The sequence below is a fragment of the Enhydra lutris genome, unplaced genomic scaffold (genome assembly GCF_002288905.1).
Source record: "Enhydra lutris kenyoni isolate GAN:26980312 unplaced genomic scaffold, ASM228890v2 scaffoldscaffold3, whole genome shotgun sequence".
NCBI classification, from domain to species: domain Eukaryota; kingdom Metazoa; phylum Chordata; class Mammalia; order Carnivora; family Mustelidae; genus Enhydra; species Enhydra lutris.
Genome location: NW_019154087.1, coordinates 56,208,572 through 56,226,166, shown reverse-complemented (window position 1 = coordinate 56,226,166; position 17,595 = coordinate 56,208,572). Strand labels below are relative to the sequence as shown.

The 17,595-nt window shown below is 40.4% G+C and overlaps 1 protein-coding gene and 1 pseudogene across 1 annotated transcript; both read right to left on the bottom strand.

The window, feature by feature from the left end:
* Positions 1–265: 265 nt before the first annotated feature.
* Positions 266–1,681, bottom strand: LOC111157726 (tripartite motif-containing protein 60-like). Its single transcript, XM_022519370.1, has one exon. The coding sequence runs from the start codon at positions 1,679–1,681 to the stop codon at positions 266–268; it is 1,416 nt and encodes a 471-aa protein (XP_022375078.1).
* Positions 1,682–11,575: 9,894 nt separating this feature from the next.
* Positions 11,576–15,482, bottom strand: LOC111152899 (annotated as a pseudogene).
* Positions 15,483–17,595: the final 2,113 nt, after the last annotated feature.

Here is a 17,595-nt window from a genome sequence, read left to right as displayed (position 1 = left end):
AAGTAAACTCTACCCGCAACGTGGGGCTCAAACTCACAACCTGAGATCAAGAATTGCAAGTAGTACTGGCTGAGCCAGCCAAGTACCCTATAATTATATTTTTTTAGAAGCTGCTGAAATGAAGATAAAATCATTCTGGTTGTTTAAAGGGAAAACTAAAACAAAACTAAAGCAAAAAGTCAACAACAAAAACCACAACAGAACTTAGTTTTATCCACCACCTGAAACAAACAAACAACGAAAGTAAGAGTTTTACAATAATTCATCATTCAGAATCTGTCACTGTACAGATTTTAAGAGGCTTTGAGTCAGTTCCAGTGTAGAAATAAGGCCAAAGTGTTTCTGTAAAATAATAGTTAAAAATATAGAGAAGGGATCTATCACTCAAATTATAAAAAGAAATCTCACACAATTCACAGTCTAAAAAAATGCCGATTTTTCTAGGTATTACTTTTGGCAGAAGATTGATTTTTTTAGGACCCAATGCAATATAATTACTCTGACTACATCGTCCAACACCCCATAATCCATCCTGTGCTAGAATTGGTTGCTTCTTTCTCCTTCTGGGAAGAGAGTCTTTACAGACACCCACGATCCATTCAGGCTTATCTTTCACTTTCACCTCCCAATACTGCCTGCCAGAATCATAACCCCTAGAACCCAGAACAGCTGGACAGAGATAGAACCTCCTTGGGTTATGAGGTAAGTTATGTCTTTTATTTCCATATTGGACAGTTTTTCTATCTTCTGAGACAATAAGCTTACGATGTGCTGTTTCAGGATCGAGAATTAGATCCACCTGAAATCTGTTGATAATTTTATTTAGGCCAGAATATTGTGGAGCAAGATGGTAACCATATTCCTTTAATTGGAATGAAAAAGGCTCAGGGGCCTTTAAGGTTTTATACCTATGGTAGATACTTTTAACATCTGTCAGTAATTCCAGCTCTGATTTAGTAGATTTACCCTCTATCTCCTTTGATAAATGTTTTAATGTGGAAAGATGACTTGAAAATGTTGTTAGGTTTTCATTTAGTTTTGTTAAAATATCCATTTCTTCATCTTGTAATTGCTGAAGAACCATCTCTTGCTCATTTTTGAGAAACAACAAAATTTGTTCAAATTCAGACTTTATTTCTTCTCTCCTACACTGTACCTTCTTCTTCAGTTCCAATGATTTTCTGCTTTGCATAGTTATCACCTTTTCAACTTGTTCTACTCTCTCCTTCCATGGTTCAATGCAATTCTGCAATCTTTTCCTATGATAAGGAGCAGCCTTCTCTATGGGCCAAATATAGTGACTCCGGTGATCAGTGGAGAAACTACACTGTGGACATAAAACTTCTAGGTCCTTCTGACAGAAAAATGTCAAAACCTGATTATGTTTTTCACATATAAGCTTCTCTTCCTTCCTCTTCCTCTTGCTTCTTCTTACCCGTAGTAGTTTAGCAATTTCAATCAAATTGCCCAATTGGGGATTGTTTGTGAATTTCCTTTCTGGAGAGCAGTAACGGCAAAAGGGGCAGGGGAAAGTACCATTTAGATCCTTCCAGAACATACTGATGCAGGAGAGACAGAAGTTGTGCCCACAGTTGATGGTCACTGGCTCTTTCAAGTAGTCTAGACAGATGGGACAGCTAGCCCCTGTTTGGAGGTCTGCCAGGGCTGTCATAAACTCCATTGAGCTGTGAAGAAAGGTGGTGAGTAAGGTAGTATGTCCTTTAGTAAAGCTTGGCTCTCTATCGCTCAAGATCCAGCTAACGAACAGTGGATGATATCCTCCCACAGACCTTGAAAACTGACCAGCTTCCAGTTTCACTGGATTGGCATGTTGGTAATAGTCTATATAAACCTGTTTATCCCCCTGCCCCTTAGCTCTAAGGTCTTTTGCCAAGAATACTCCACAGGCTGTAGTCTATTGCATACTAGAACGTATCAGCTGGGCTGCTGTTCTTCCCACTCAATGCTATAAAGTCAGGCTTAATGACTTTTCTGATCAAGAAAGCAGCTGTAGTAGCCCTGAAACATAATACATTATATGTTAATAAAAAAGCAAGCAAGCAAGCAAGCAAGCACGCACCTGTAGGTCAAGACTAGGAATCCTTCCTATGGTAAGAAAGACATTAAGTTAAAAATATGACACCACAATCACCAATGTATTGAAACAGTCACACAAGACTCATCAGTAAATGCTAAAATCATTGTGTAGAATCTCTTAAAAAAAAACAAAAAACCAGGAATTCATAGTTATAGTCATTCATCTCACATATTTCAACAGCAGCAACAAAACCTGTAAGATAACCTTACAAAAAAAAATTCCATCTCAATCCAGTCATAAGAAAACAAGTAGTGTAACTTAAATAGGGGGGCATTCTACAAGACAATCCGTATGTATTCTTCAAAATGTAAATGTCATGAAAACACAAAAAAGTTTCAGAAATATGACAGACAAAAATATAATATACAATACCTGATTGAATCTGGGGTCTTAAAAGATAAACTAAAAGAATATTTCTGGGATAAATGGGAGAATTTTAGTTATGAACTACATTTCATATTCTATCAGTATTAAATTGTGTTAACATATTAATTTACCATAGGTTAAGAAGTAAAAACATCCTTGTTCTTAGGCAATATATAGTTCGGGGGGCAGGGACACCATCTTGATGGTGGCAACGTACTTTCAGAAGTCTCAATAATTTTAAGATGTGTTAACAAAAAAGTTAGAAACTGGTGCATCTAAGCAAAAGGTTATCTAAAGGTTTTTCTATAGGTTTGAAATGTTCAAAATAAAAGAGTTAGGGAGAGGGGCACCTGCGTGGCTCAGACAGTTAAGCAACCGCCTTTCATCTCAGGGTCCTGAGATTGAGCTCCATTTTGGGCTTCCTGCTCAGTGGGACATCTCTTTCTCCCTCTCCCTGTGCTGCTCCCCAGTTTGTACACTCTCTTGCTTGTGCTCTCTCTCAAATAAACAAAATCTGAAAAAAAAAAAAAAAAAAAAGAAAGAAAGAAAGAAAAGAAAAGGTAGTGAGAAAATTTCCCAGCTTGTTTTTTAAGATACCCAATACACCTGGAGCGCCTGGGTGGCTCAGTCAGTTAAGCATCTGCCTTCAGCTCAGGTCATGGGATCGAGCCTTGCATTGGGCTCCCTGCTCAGCAGGAACCCTGCATCTCCCTCTGCCTGCCTCTTTCCCTCCCTCCTTCTCCCCCCACAGTTAAGTAAAATCTTTAAAGAAAAAAGTCTATTACATTTGAATCCTGGTTCAGCTACTTAGTGTATACTTCAGGAAAACCCATATAGCTTTTTTTAATCCCATTTCTTTGATCTATAAAAATGGGGATTGTTGACATTTATTTACTTCCTTATTTATTTAGGTTTTCCTTATTTGACCGAGAAAGCGTGCACAAGCAGGGGGAGTGGCAGGCAGAGAGAGAGGGAGAAGCAGGCTCTCCACTGAGCAGGGAGCCTGATGCAGGGCTCAATCCCAAGGACCCTGAGATGATGACCCATGCCAAAGGCAGACGCTTAACTCAGGTTCCCCTATAACCCCCTTTTAAATAAGGAGATCACATAAATGGCAGCCAACGTGTTTACTGTTCTTGGCCAATAAGCTATTTATTAAAGATTTTATTTTTCACATTATCCCAACATTCAACGTGGGGCTTGAACCTACAACCTCGAGATTAAAAGTCACATGCTCCACCTACTGAGCCAGCCAGGTGCGGTGCCCCACCTTTCTATTTTACATTTATTTGAACCTGGATCCAAATATGGCCCACATGTTACATTTACTTATTAGCACCCCTAAGTAACTTTCAATCTATAATAGTGTCTTCTGCCTCTACCTTTGTCCTGGTGGACTATCCCAAGTTCCACATTTACCTAGTGCTTCTTGCTATATAATTTTAACTTATCCCTCATACCATGACTGTTTAAACGATTAAACCTTTCCTCTCAGTTAAAAACCTGTCAGTAACTCACCAACAGTCAAGACAAAGCACTCCCCTTGGCTTACCATTCAGAGCCCTTCACCCTTCATACCTTATTGTTTTCATCTTCACCTGCCTATGGTTCCCGAAAGCAGTTTTTTTCCTTTTCTTTTTTTTTTTTTAAAACAGAGATGTTATGTTCTCCTTCCTGCTTAAATGACTCAACTGGTTACATTACCTTTTCCTCCCTTCTTTCCTTGGGACTAAGTTCTGCTCCTTTTGGAGACTCCAACCAAGACAAATTTTCTCTAAGACGGTTTAGTATGTGTTAGGCACTAAGCTAGGATCTTTCATGTAGTCACTGATTCAATTAAACTCTCCGAACAACCCTATAAATTAGGAGCTATTATCCTCAATTAGAGCTGTAAAAAACGAGTCTGCAATAATCTGAGTACACGCATACAACACTGCATTAATTGGCACGATGATTACAAAGCTATACTGTCCCTCCTTCACACTCCCGCAGAATCCTCTGCATCCCTCTTCATCTATTTCAAAGCAACTTATATTTTTCATATTTGATATAGTCACAATTCTTCACATTTGATAACATACTCAAACACTTTTAGGAGGAAGGACAGGGCTTTATTGATTCTAGCACTATCAGAGCAAAAACATAACACACATCAAGAAACAGCAATACCGTATAGAACTGGGTCTCCATCTGACTCTGCCACTTAACTAGCTGTATGCCCTTGGCCAAATTAATTTCTCTGAACTTCAGTTTTCTTTTCACAAAGAAAGAAATAATACTATCTCATATTGTAATTATTAAACATGGAAATAAAATTAACGCACATGTCACAGTGCCTGCCATTTAACAAAGGTGCAATAAAAAGTATAAGACAGCTCATAAAATCTCAAAAGCTCTCAGAAATCTAGCAGAAATCACATACTTCTATTACACATAAAGGCATACCTCATTTTATCATGCTTTACAGGACTGTACTTTTCATATACTGAGGTTTTTTTGGATTGTTTTAACAAACTGTGGTTGAACAGATTGAGAGTTAGTAGCTGCTTGGGGCGCCTGGTTGGCTCAGTGGGTTAAAGCCTCTGCCTTTGGCTCAGGTCCTGGTACTGGGATCAAGCCCCGCATCGAGCTCTCTGCTCAGCAGGGAGCCTGCTTCCTCCTCGCTCTCTCTGCCTGCCTCTCTGCCTACTTGTAATCTCTGTATGTCAAATAAATAAATAAATAGATCTTTATAAAAAGAGAGTTAGTAGCTGCTTATGGACAAGGAGAAAAAAGTCGTTTCTTGAGATGCAACCCACTCCTGGTAAAGGTGCTATGAAGACTGTTGAAATGAATTTAGAATATGCCATAAACTCAGTTGACAAAGCAGTAGCAAGGTTTGAGGATAGACTCTCAATTTTTAAATAATTTCTACTGTGACTACAATGCTATCAAACAGTATCACATGTCAACAGAGAAATCATTCATGAAAGAAGAGTCAAAGTGGCAATTTCTACTGTCTCATTTTAATAAACTGCCATAGCCACCCCAACCTTGAGTAACCACCACCCTTATCAGTCACCAGCCATCAAACAGAAGCAAGATCCTCCACCAGCAAAAAGATTATAACGCACTGAAAGCTCCAATGATGGTTAGCATTTTAGCATTAAATTATTTAAAGTATGTACACTGATTTTTTTAGACATAAGGCTATTGCACACTAAAGTACAGGGCAAACATAACTTATATGCACTGAGAAACAAAATTCGTTTGACTTGCTTTCTGACAGTGGTTTGGAACTGATCCCACAGTATCTCTGAGTCGTGCGCGTGCGCCTGTGTAGGCACGTAATATAAAAAGTACTGATATTAAACCTAAAAGTTGCTCTGTCTCATATAGTTGCTAAGTCCTTCGTGACAGGTAAAGGCATTAGCTTCCACCAGGTTCACTATAATAATGGGATGTAGGAAATTTTCTTGCACTGATTTTGGAGGCACAGGAGAGGAGCTTCAGAATTTTAAAATGAACTTTTAATTCTATATTAAAATACATTCAATTTGTAATAAATTCCAATAACACGGAACTACAGAAAATAAAGCATAGTCTCTTCCAAGCTACTCTTCCTACTTGTCCACACTATGTTGTACCTAATGACTAAGGCTTCAACGACTTCTCATACTTGCTTAATACTTTCAAAATGGAGGGCGCCTGAGTGGCTCAGTTGGTTAAGCATCTATCTGCCTTTGGCTCAGGTCATGATCCCAGGGTCCTTGGATGCAGCCCCACATCAGGCTCCCTGCTTAGCAGGGAGCCTACTTCTCCCCCTGCGTGTGCACTCTCTCTTGCTCTCTGATAAATAAATAAATAAAATCTTGAAAAACAGAAAAACAACTTTCAAAATGGGTACTTTTTTAAAAAAAGTTTTTTATTTAAGTAATCTCTACTCACACATGGGGCTCAAATTCACAACCCCGAGATGAAGAACTGCAGGCTCCTGAGCCCCCAAAACAGGTACTTCTGAGTAAGCTAAGATGTGGAGTGCATTGGGTTCAGGGTGAGGCTGCATAGAATGGTCAGAGATTAGAAAACGCGCTGAAATAGTTTTAAGAATCTTGCCCAATATAACAGCATACTGAATTGCAGAGGATAATGGGAAAATAAAAATCAAGAAAAAAAATGTAACTTTTTAAAAAAGTTATGTGCAAAAAAAGAGGACTCAGTAGGGTTCAAGGAACATAAAATACTCACTCCAGGTATCATTGTGCCCCACTTTTTCCAAGTGCACACACTGGTCAGTTTTCCCTACTTTCCAGAATAAAGCCATTAACAGACTATAAAGCCAAAAGAACCAGCTTTGTGGGAACAGACTGCTACCACCCCAGTTAACTGTCCTTTTCTCTCTTCCCACTATGAGACCCCTTTCTACTCCAAAACAGAATGGTGCTTCCAATCAATTCCCTAACTCTGTAGCTATACTGATCTTTCCATATATAAATATAATCCTTTTATCTTCCACTTAAAACATTCCACTAGTCCTTTATTACTCTAAGAAAGTAGCTCTCAAACCTTAGATAGCATCAAGATTACCCGAACACCTTGGTAAAAGACTACTGGGCCAAATTCCTGGTTTCTGATTCAGTTGGTGTGTTTTATTTCTAAATTCCCAGATGATGTCGCTGCTCAAGGGACCATAGTTTGCGAACTGCTGCTTTAAGAAAAATAAAGCTTTAAGACCCATCAAGAGCTGGTCCTAGCCTGTTTGCTTAGCTCCCCACCCAATCATACATTGTTATTCTGATTTGATTCTACAGTAATTTTTGAAATTCCTTAGCAGGTATGTCCAACTCTTTCTGCCAGACTGTGAGCTTCTTGGTGGGAAAGTGTCTCCAGCTTTATTCTTATTCTTGGGCAATACAATGGGTGCTCAAGAAGTATTTAATGAGTAAAGAGAACCTGTGGTAGATTTCTAGCTCTCAGTTTCAACCACCATCACCTTGGATGACTCTTAACATGCCCGAGCCTAAACCAGCTCATCTCAAGAGTTGAAATGGTTCATTCCCAATGGTAAGATCTTTGTGAGAGTTAAAGGATATTTCATTTGGCCAGGAGGTGTACACACTGTGGAGTAGTGGATTTTTAAATGGTGGCTACCACTCCATTCTCTTAACTTCCCATCTCGCCTCCCTCCTCTCTTCCACCAAAGACAGTAATTCTTTGGCAATAACCCAACAATTTCACAATTCTCGTTCAAACCAACATCTTCTCGAAAATTTAACTGAAACAGGGCTACCACTCCCATCCTGATTCCACATGTCTGAGAAGGAGCTGACGTTTTCACAAGACCCTTGCCACACTGAGGAGACCCAGTCTTAGACAAACTATGACCCCGAGGTCTGGCGCCCAGCAGATGCTGAGGAGGCCCTTGCCCAGGTGAACCTCACGACACCCCACTCGGCTTACCTGGAACCGATGACGCACTCAGCACCTCTCAGAGCAGAAACGCTACGCCCCAGAGCCTGATTCAGCATTCAACAGAGAGCCCTAATCTGCGTGAATGGGCGGGTTCTCGCCAGAAGCACACCCGCGACCCTTGCGGTGATTGGCTATCCCTCCGGAAGTGGGTAGGTAATCGCCTGTTCACGCTCAATGTCCCTTAGTGGCCAAGGAGATTGGGAAGAGCTTTCGAGCATTGCTGAGGGCGTTTCCTTAAGTAATCAAGCAGCTGTTGTCATCAATTGATTTTTCTCAGTGGCAACCTTTTGTATATTCTTATGATTTTTATTCCTGTGAGCAATTTGAGGATCACAGTAAGATTTCAGGTTGGTTTTAAAAGAACGCCTTCCTCCTCTCAGACACTAAGGGAAGGCAGAGTTCTGGGGCAGACGTGCTTACTTTGGGATGGCAGGTGAGGAGATAGTAAGCTTTGAAGTGAAAGAGAAGCAGTCACCTTAATGGATCAATTTGCATCTTTGTGGGTTAGTGGGTGGGTCCGTCCCACCCTGTAGAACTATGTCCCACCTCAACTCTTGACTCACCCTAAGTCCCTTCTGAGGAAGTGATATTTAAGGTGAAATTTAAGGAGTGGATTTGAGTTATTTTGTAAGTCTTTGATGCTGAAGGAAGTGCCAGGGAGGAGGCTGGTAACTCTAAAGAACTTGGTGAATGAAAGATTCTGTACCCTTGGCTGGCACCTCAGGGGGAAGTAGGGAGGGGTATGAAGTAGAAAAGATGGAAAATGGCTTTTGGGAAGCCGATGAGCTAGGCCAGAATAGCTGCTGCAATACTTTTCAGGCAAAATGGAGAATTTTGATCTTTATAAAGTCACTGCGGTTTCATAGTGTAAAGAAAAGCCGGTGAAGCTTTCTTTTCTTTTTTTTTTAAAGTAATCCCTGCACACAATATGGAACCTGAAATTAGGGGTCTCATGCTCTACTGACGGAACCACCAAGGCGCCCTGGCCAGTGAAGCATTTTAAACCCTTACCATGATACAATAAAATTTTGAATTTTGAAAGGAGAATTGGCTACAATTCAGTGACTTAGGAATTTTGGGAAGTGGTGAGTGGTGGGAAGTAAAATACGGGTGTGAAGACTCGGTCATTAAGCGTCTGCCTTTGGCTCAGGTTATGATCCCAGAGTTCTGGGATTGAGCCCAGCATCAGGCTCCCTGCTCAGTGGGGAACCTGCTTCTCCCTCTCCCACTCCCATTGCTTGTGTTCCCTCTCTCATGGTCTCTCTCTCTCTCCGTCAAATAAATAAAATCTTAAAAAAAAATACGGGTGTGAATTAGAGATTCTTCACCAAATATTGTTATTGGTGCTTCCTAAACCTTTTGAATTGCTGGTGGCGAGAGCTTACCCCCTTTTCCTTTGTTCTTTTATTGTGGGATGAGTACATGGTTTTAATTTAAATACCGTGAGATAGAAAATTTGAGTCATTTCCTATCACAGTTCATGACGTAAAAAATTATTTATGACATTGGTATGACACTGAATCCTGAAAGGCTGGCCATGTTCTGTAGGGTACATCATAATCCATCCAGATAGGGCCAGCCTACCTGCTATATGCTATTTAAGGAGTTGATCGTTATGCATTGGATTCTTCTTCTCAACGCATTGCTTTTAAGATTTATTTAAGGGGTGCCTGGGTGGCTCAGTCGGTTAAGCATCTGCTTTCCATTTAGGTCATGATCCCAGAATCCAGATATCAAGCCCTGCGTGGGTCTCCCTGTTGAGCAGGGAGTTTGCTTCTCCCTCTGCCTGCTGCTCCCCCAGTTTGTGCGCTCTCTCTGTGTCAAATAAAATAAATAAATTTTAAAAAACAATTATTTAACATCCCACAAGACTAGTTCAGAAGCAATCTGGCCTTCACCCTTAATCTTCCTGTGTAAGGACTGAAACTCTTCCTAGTTGATCAGTGATCTAGTTTCTCAGCCAAAGATGATTTTTCACGCTTATTAATCTCTGGATGCTTTGTATTCTTGGTCTCTGGCTGCTCCATCTTGTTTTAGCAACTTGCTCTTCCTCTGCCTGCACTCATGCGCATAAGTAAAGGCCTGCAAGGGCACATGACAAAGTTTTAATATGTAGTATGAAACATATATATGTATGTGTATATGTATGGGTACACATACGTGTATTTGTTTGCTTCTGCATGTAGAGAGGAAAAAGTGATGGTTAAGGTCTGGCTTTGGAACCAGGCTCGCAGGAATGTAAAACCAAGCACTGCTTTGTGTAACCTTTGGCAGTTTATCTTTTTGTACCTGTTTCTCATCTAGCACACAGAAAATGGGCGTGGGGCGGTAACAATATGTAGAGAATAAGATGTTTCACTCATGTCAAGCAATGACACAAACAGTCATGGGTGCTGCAGCCGCCAGATAGCACTGAGACCAGCAGCAGTTGATGACACCCCAGAACTGATAAGCAGAAGCAAAGGAGGTTTGCAGGGGCCCAAGATTAATTAAATTCCTTTAAAAGGGGAGGATTTTGGCAGCAAACTGTCAGACTCTTCAGACATTGACCCCTCTATGTCTGACCACTTGAAAAAAGGCAGCTGCCACCAAAGGCTCTGCCTGACTGATCTCTGAACAGAACTGAGATCCTTCACTGCTTGAACATAATAGGCAGTAAGTGCCAAGAGCTGACCTGGGCCAGATCCAAGACTTACCTCAACTACACACCCACAGACTGACTTCCCGTTTGGTTCGTTAACTTCCTACCCTCTGTCTTATTTGTTGTGTGACTTGTGTTGGGCTTTGTATGCCGTGTAAGTAGACAAATTAGTGCATGGTGAAATGTCATGGAGTTTGGAATCCTCAACCTGCTTTACAATTTTGTTAACCTTGCTTTATGACTGAATAAAGCTGACATTGTGGAAAGACACAAATGTGTGTGTCTTTATAGCGTGCTCATGACACAGTACAATTTGACTTCTTGGAGACTAAATGAGATTTTTTTTTTAATATTTTACTTATTTATTTGACAGACAGAGATCACAAGTAGGCAGAGAGGCGGGCAGAGAGAGAGGGGGAAGCAGGTTCTCTGCTGAGCAGAGAGCCCGATGGGGGGCTCGATCCCAGGACCCTGAGATCATGACCTGAACTGAAGGCAGAAGCTTAACCCACTGAGCCACCCAGGCGCCCCGACTAAATGAGATTTTTATGAGCTAAAGCACTAACATCTGACATGGCAAATGTAGTGTTAAAACACACACACACACACACACACACACACACACACACACACACGGCGTCTGGGGTGGCTCAGTCGGTTAAATATTTGCCTTCGGCTCTCATCAGGATCTCCAGGTCTGGAGATTGAGTCCTGTGTTAGGCTCTCTGTTCAGCAGGAAGTCTGCTTCTCCCTCTACCCCCTCCACTTGTTCTCCTTCTCGCTCTTAAATGAATGAATAAAATGTTAAACACACGCACACACTATATAAATTCATCTGAAAATGCCTATTTCTGTTTCCCTGAGAGCAGAAATGAGATTTAGAAGCAGCAGGTATAAGTGGTCCATTTTGTTTTCTTTCATTTGTAAAGCTCTTTCTTTTTTCTTTCCTACTCTTTTTTTTTTCTTTTTTTGACTGAACTAAGTGGCTTTATTGGGGGAAAATCTGGATTACAATGGATTTAAGAGTTGGCATTGGGGCCTTTTGTCTTGCCAAAGGCGGGCACAACATTGACAGAGTGCCAGGCATCCTGCATCTGCTGCTTCGCTCTGCCTGTCTTCTTTCTCTCCTGCTTGGCCACCTTGGGAGTCTTCCTTCTTCCTTTCCCAGTGCAGGCCAGGGAACCATGGACTTCGTCTCCAGGCACGCGGTGAGCTTCTTCAGGGTGGTCAGAGCCGCCACTTCACACTGATCGAGGGTAGCCTCAGCCTCTAGAGGTAGGCCTGCCAGGAGCTCAACCTGATCTTCTGGAGTGATACTCTCCAGCAAGGCTACATGAACCTGAATCTGGGCGACCATCTCTTGTCCAGTCACCTCCAGGGTGTGTCACTCTTGGGCACGGACAGAGAGTTGCGTGTCCATGACTGAACCACAGCCACTGCAGCCACTGCCTTGAAGATGGAGTTGAGAAAGAGCTGTATCATTTGTAAAGTTAAAAAACAAAAACAGAAACAAACAAAAAAGCTAAACTAAACTAAAATCTATGGGCCTGGGGTGCCTGGGTGGCTCAGTGGGTTAAAGCCTCTGCCTTCGGCTCAGGTCATGATCCCAGGTTTCTGGGATCGAGCCCTGCATCGGGCTCTCTGCTCAGCGGGGAGCCTGCTTCCTTCTCTCTCTCTGCCTGCCTCTCTGCCTACTTGTGATTTCCATTTGTCAAATAAATAAAAAAATCTTTTAATAAAAAAAAATAGCTAAAGCCAACAGAATGATTTCCAAGTTTCCTTAAAAGCTCAGAAGGAAAGTTGAGAAGGAATTAATCCAAACTTTGTTGAATTAAGTATGAATCACACGGATGGACACAAAGGGCTCTCGCTAAGTAAGCTGAAATAGTGACCACCAAAGCGATCTGTCTCCAAGAGGGGGCAAAAATCTACACACTAGAAAATTTGCCCCAGTTTTCAGTGGCAGGTCAGGAAACTACTTTTTATTCCATGTTATTATAAAAGACGTGGCTTTGATAATTTAAAACTCCTCTTATATCCTAATACTTAAGAGCACATTTTGGAAGGCACTTGGATTTTCATTCCAGCTGTATCAGTTTGCTAGCTGTGTGATTTTAGTTTACTTCCATTTTCGAAGTTTCAGTTTCTTCATCTAAAAATGGGTGGGTGCCTGGGTGGTTCAGTTGGTTAGGTGTCTGTCTTTGGCTCAGGTCTTCCCCTGCTGATACTCTTTCTCTGTCAAATAAATAAAATCTTTTAAATAAATAAAACAGGCAAAATAATGCTTAATCCAATAGAGTTATAGGGAGACTACTTTGCAAAAGGCTGAGTCCCTTCTTTCCTCCCTTCCTCCTCTCCCTTTTTAGCAAGTACACTTGTTATTTATTTTTTAAAAAGATTATTTATTTATTTATTTATTTGACAGAGAGAGATCACAAGTAGGCAGAGAGGCAGGCAGAGAGAGAGGAGGAAGCAGGCCCACAGCTGAGCAGAGAGCTCGACTCAGGATTCCATCCCAGGACCCCAAGATCACGACCCAAGCCGAAGGCAGCAGCTTAACCCACTGAGCCACCCAGGCTCCCCATATTTATTTATTTTCAAAAGAGTTTACTTACTTATTTGCTGTCAGAGAGTGAGCAAGCGCACAAGCAGGGGGAATGGCAGGCAGAGCAGGCAGAGGGAGAAGCAGGCTCGCTGCTGATAAATCAGCTCAATGTGGGACTCGATCCCAGGACCCTGGGATCATGACCTAAGCTGAAGGCAAATGCTTAACCGACTAAGCCACCCTGTGGCTCACACTTTTTAAGTTTTTAAAGACGTATTTATTTTGAGAGAGAGAGAGAGAGAGAGAAAGAGCATGCTTCAGAGGGGTGGGGCAGAGGAAGAGGTAAGGAGAGAGAATCTCAAGCAGATTCTTCACCAAGAGGGGAGCCTGATGCAGGGTCAATTCATAATCCTGAGATCATGATCTGAGCTGAAATCAAGAGTCGGATGCTTAACTGACTGAGCCACTGAGGTTCCTCTCAAGTGCACTTTTAAAATTAAATTGTAAGCCTAAGTAATATGTATTTTTTTTCTTTAGAGAGTAGGGAGGCAACTAGGGAGTTAGGGGAGAGGGAATCTTAAGTAGGCTTCAGGCCCAGTGCAGAGCTTGATCTCACAACCCTGAGATCATGACCTGAGCTGAAATCAAGACTGAGCCACCCTAGTGCCCCTCCTAAAATAATACTTTTTAAAAAGAGGCTCAGACATTCTGAAAATATGGACAACAATCATCTACAATCTCATTACAGGGAAGGCTATTTTAACAGAAGGCACCCTGTTTGGTGTTGTTTTTTTCTAAAGATTTTATTTATTTATTTGACAGAAAGAGAGATCACAAGTAGGTAGAGAGGCAGGCAGAGAGGGGGAAGAGGTTCCCTGCTGAGCAGAGAGCCTGATGCGGGGCTCGATCCCAAGACCCTGGGATCATGACCTGAGCCGAAGGCAGAGGCTTTAACCCCCTGAGCCACCCCGGTGCCCTTGTTGTTTTTGCTTTTATCACATTACAAATTTGGAGGTTTTTTATTTTTCAAAGCTAATATTATTAAAATATCTTACCAAATACTAAAGAATTAGAAATATTTTTGTTTTGGTTTACTTGTTGTATTTGAACTTTCCATGATACTTATGGCTTAGTTTATACAAGTTGTACTTAGTGGGGCACCTGGGTGGCTCAGTGGGTTAAGCCTCTGCCTTCGGCTCAGGTCGTGATCCCAGGGTCCTGGGATCGAGCCCCGCATCGGGCTCTCTGCTCAGCGGGGAGCCTGCTTCCCTTCCTCTCTCTCTGCCTGCCTCTCTGCCTGCTTGTGATCTCTGTCAAATAAATAAATAAGAATCTTTAAAAAAAACAAAAAAAACAAGTTGTACTTAGTTAAGCATAACTATTTGAGTTATGAAACACAAAAATTTTATTAACACCTCAATGGAAGAAAAAATAGTATGGAAACTAATATAGTAACACATGCTCCCAGGACATGTTACATTAAAAATAGAAAAATGGATACATACCAAAATATTCTTTACTTTTACCCATTACCAAAGTAAAAACTTTTGAGAATATTCTATAGCCACTTACTACATAGCAAGTGACACAAAACGGTTGATATACAGTATTATGAGAACTTGTAAAAACTGAGTTTTGTAATATTCCTAAATATGTAGTGAGATGGCGGCATAGGTAGTTCTTGTGGATTCCCAGTGTACAATCAAGTAACAAACTTCCAGATAAGGCTGAGGGCTTTTCTGCAGAGCAGTTGACAGGGACCAGCCTCAAGCCAACCTCACCATCACTTACCGAGACTCCTTGGAATCCAATTATGATTTTATAGTAGGATGAGAGCTTAAATGTAAAAAGATGCCACAGCTTGTATCCAATGTTCTTTCCATGAACATTCTGGCCGGGTAGAAGGCAAGAATGGAAAATGGGATACAGACCTAGGGTTTACAGAGTGAGGTCATTTTGGGAAGTGAGAACAAAGAGAAGAAACAAAGCCTGGAACGCGACTTCAATATGCTAAAATAAGGTTCTTCTTACTGAATTAGAATTACTCATTTTTTCCCTTTGCTTCAGGCTCTAACATGGCTTGGTTGATCCTCTTTATTTAAAAAATTGGTATTTTGTTCATCATGCATTTTTTTTGGTGTTTTTATTTTTCTCAAAAATGGTGTTAAGCCATTACTTGTTTACTGAGGTTTTGAGCACGCCCTTAAATTTTGTGTCCACATATTCTAGTCCTGGCTCTGGGAAGGAATAAAACTAGTGCAAAAATAGAACCAAAGACTGCACTGACTTCAGAATTTGGAAGGAACTAAGCCAAGAGGGAAGGATCAACTCTTATTTGGTCCACGCGTTGCCATCTGCTCCACTTCCCTGACTCACCTCATGGCCCCAAATTGGGGTGGCACCATTACTTCTGATTCCCTTAAGCATCTTGATTAAACTATGTAACATCTATTTTCCTTTGGGTTCTGAAAATGTTAGCAATTACAAAGAACTTTTAACTGTAACTTTTATAAAAAATAATAAAACAAACATCAAATCATAGGGGAAGTTAAGTATACATATTTGATGTCCTCTGGTCTCCCCCTCCATCTCATCAGTGACTAAATTTGGCTCCATTATCATGGATTTGTTCTGGTATGCCACTTCCAGCATACATGTGACTGGTTGTTGAGTTTTTATAGATTTTGAAAGAATTTTTGCCCTTACCCTGGTAATCCTGAATTAAGTAATAAAAAAAGCTCGCAGTGGCAGGGTATGTATCAAGGATTTATAACCTTAAATGCCACAACTGAAAGCAATAAAAAATGAAAATAAAGACAAATATCAGAAGCATTTTTGCCGTGCTGTGCCCAACATTCTGAACATTTCTTATACAAAATGAAGACAACTAGACACTTGGATGTTTATTGAAAACTTATAGTTGTTTGGGCAGAAATCTGCACCCATTTAATTACAATGATATGGCTAGTTTTTAGCTTTGTGAATGTGAGTCTGTACTTGAAAAAGTGTTGGTTTGTATTCAGTAAGACAGTATCTGAACTGTAGTTTTTTTTTAAATTTTATTTATTTATTTGACAGAGAGCACAAGTAGGCAGAGAAGCAGGCAGAGAGAGAGAGGAGGAAGCAGGCTCCCTGCTGAGCAGAGAGCCCTATGTGGGGCTTGATCCGAGGACCCTGGGATCATGACCTGAGCCAACGGCAGAGGCCTTAACCCACTGAGCCACCCAGACGCCCCTGAACTGTATTGTTTTTCTTTTTTTGGTACAAAATATATAAACAAGTATATGTTTTATTTATTTATTTAAAACAAGTATATGTTTTAAACATAAATATAACTGATAACAGCTTCTGTTTCTACTGAAATGCACTTGTGTAAAGGAATTACAATTTATCCAGAAAATTATTTAGAATTTCCCCAAAAGTACCCAATTTAAATGAGGTAATACATTTCATAAAACATCTTCTGTGTTTAAAGTTAATTACAGTGTTTTACAGTACTTTCCATTCCAAAAGATACCATTAATTAACTATGAAAGGGAGACAAACTGTGATTTCAGAATTTCTATCTCAAATTCTTTATAGTATACCAATCCCAAACTTTTATTTTTTTTATTAAAGATTTTTATTTATTTATTCGACAGACAGAGATCACAAGTAGGCAGAGAGAGAGGAAGGGAAGCTGGCTCCCCGCTGTGCAGAGAGCCTGGGAAGGGGGGAGGGGACACGATGGGGCTGGACCTCGATCCCAGGACCCTGAGATCATGACCTGAGCCGATGGCAGAGGCTTAACTGACTGAGCCACCCAGGTGCCCCCAAACTTTTATTTTATCAAAGTAAGGGTTAATGGTTTATTGTTTCTTCCACTCTACAATGTTTACAAGCAAAATTTCTAATCAAGATTTCATAAATTTCATACCTGGAATTAACTTACAGTAAAATAAAAACTTTATGGCATTGTGCTAACTTTACTCTTTTAATAAATACAAATTAAGAGTGTATTTAACAACTTGGGAAGACCTCACACTGGGAAGGAAATAAAGCACTGGTTTCTTATAATTACATGATGAGAGACAGATTCAGAAATTAACATCTTAGTATTTCAAACTTTCTTTTATGACTTTATGGGTACTGTTCAAAATAAAAAAATGCTTTCATAAACATTAAAGCCTATAATATAAAATTGATAGCAATTAATAGTTTCTTTCTTAGTTTCACTATATAAATAATCAATGAACCAATTAATGTATCCTTATTCTGTAAAGCCAAACGGTCAAAGCATTTGATTAGAGATTTAGCATTTTCGGGAAAAAAAAATCACTCAAACATATACAAACGTATACAAACATTTTAATACTTGTGGAGAATTAAAGAATTATGAAAGAAAAATTTTAATTCTTGTACTAAGACATTAATTGTGCTTCAGACTGGAATTGCTTTTGAATTTGTTATTTTCCCCTCTAAAGAGAAACCAGGAAGAGAATCCTGTAAGACTAA

Bases quoted from the DNA above. Each gene is read 5' to 3' on its own strand.
- LOC111157726 (XM_022519370.1), bottom strand. From the start codon at position 1,681: ATGGAGTTTATGACAGCCCTGGCAGACCTCCAAACAGGGGCTAGCTGT.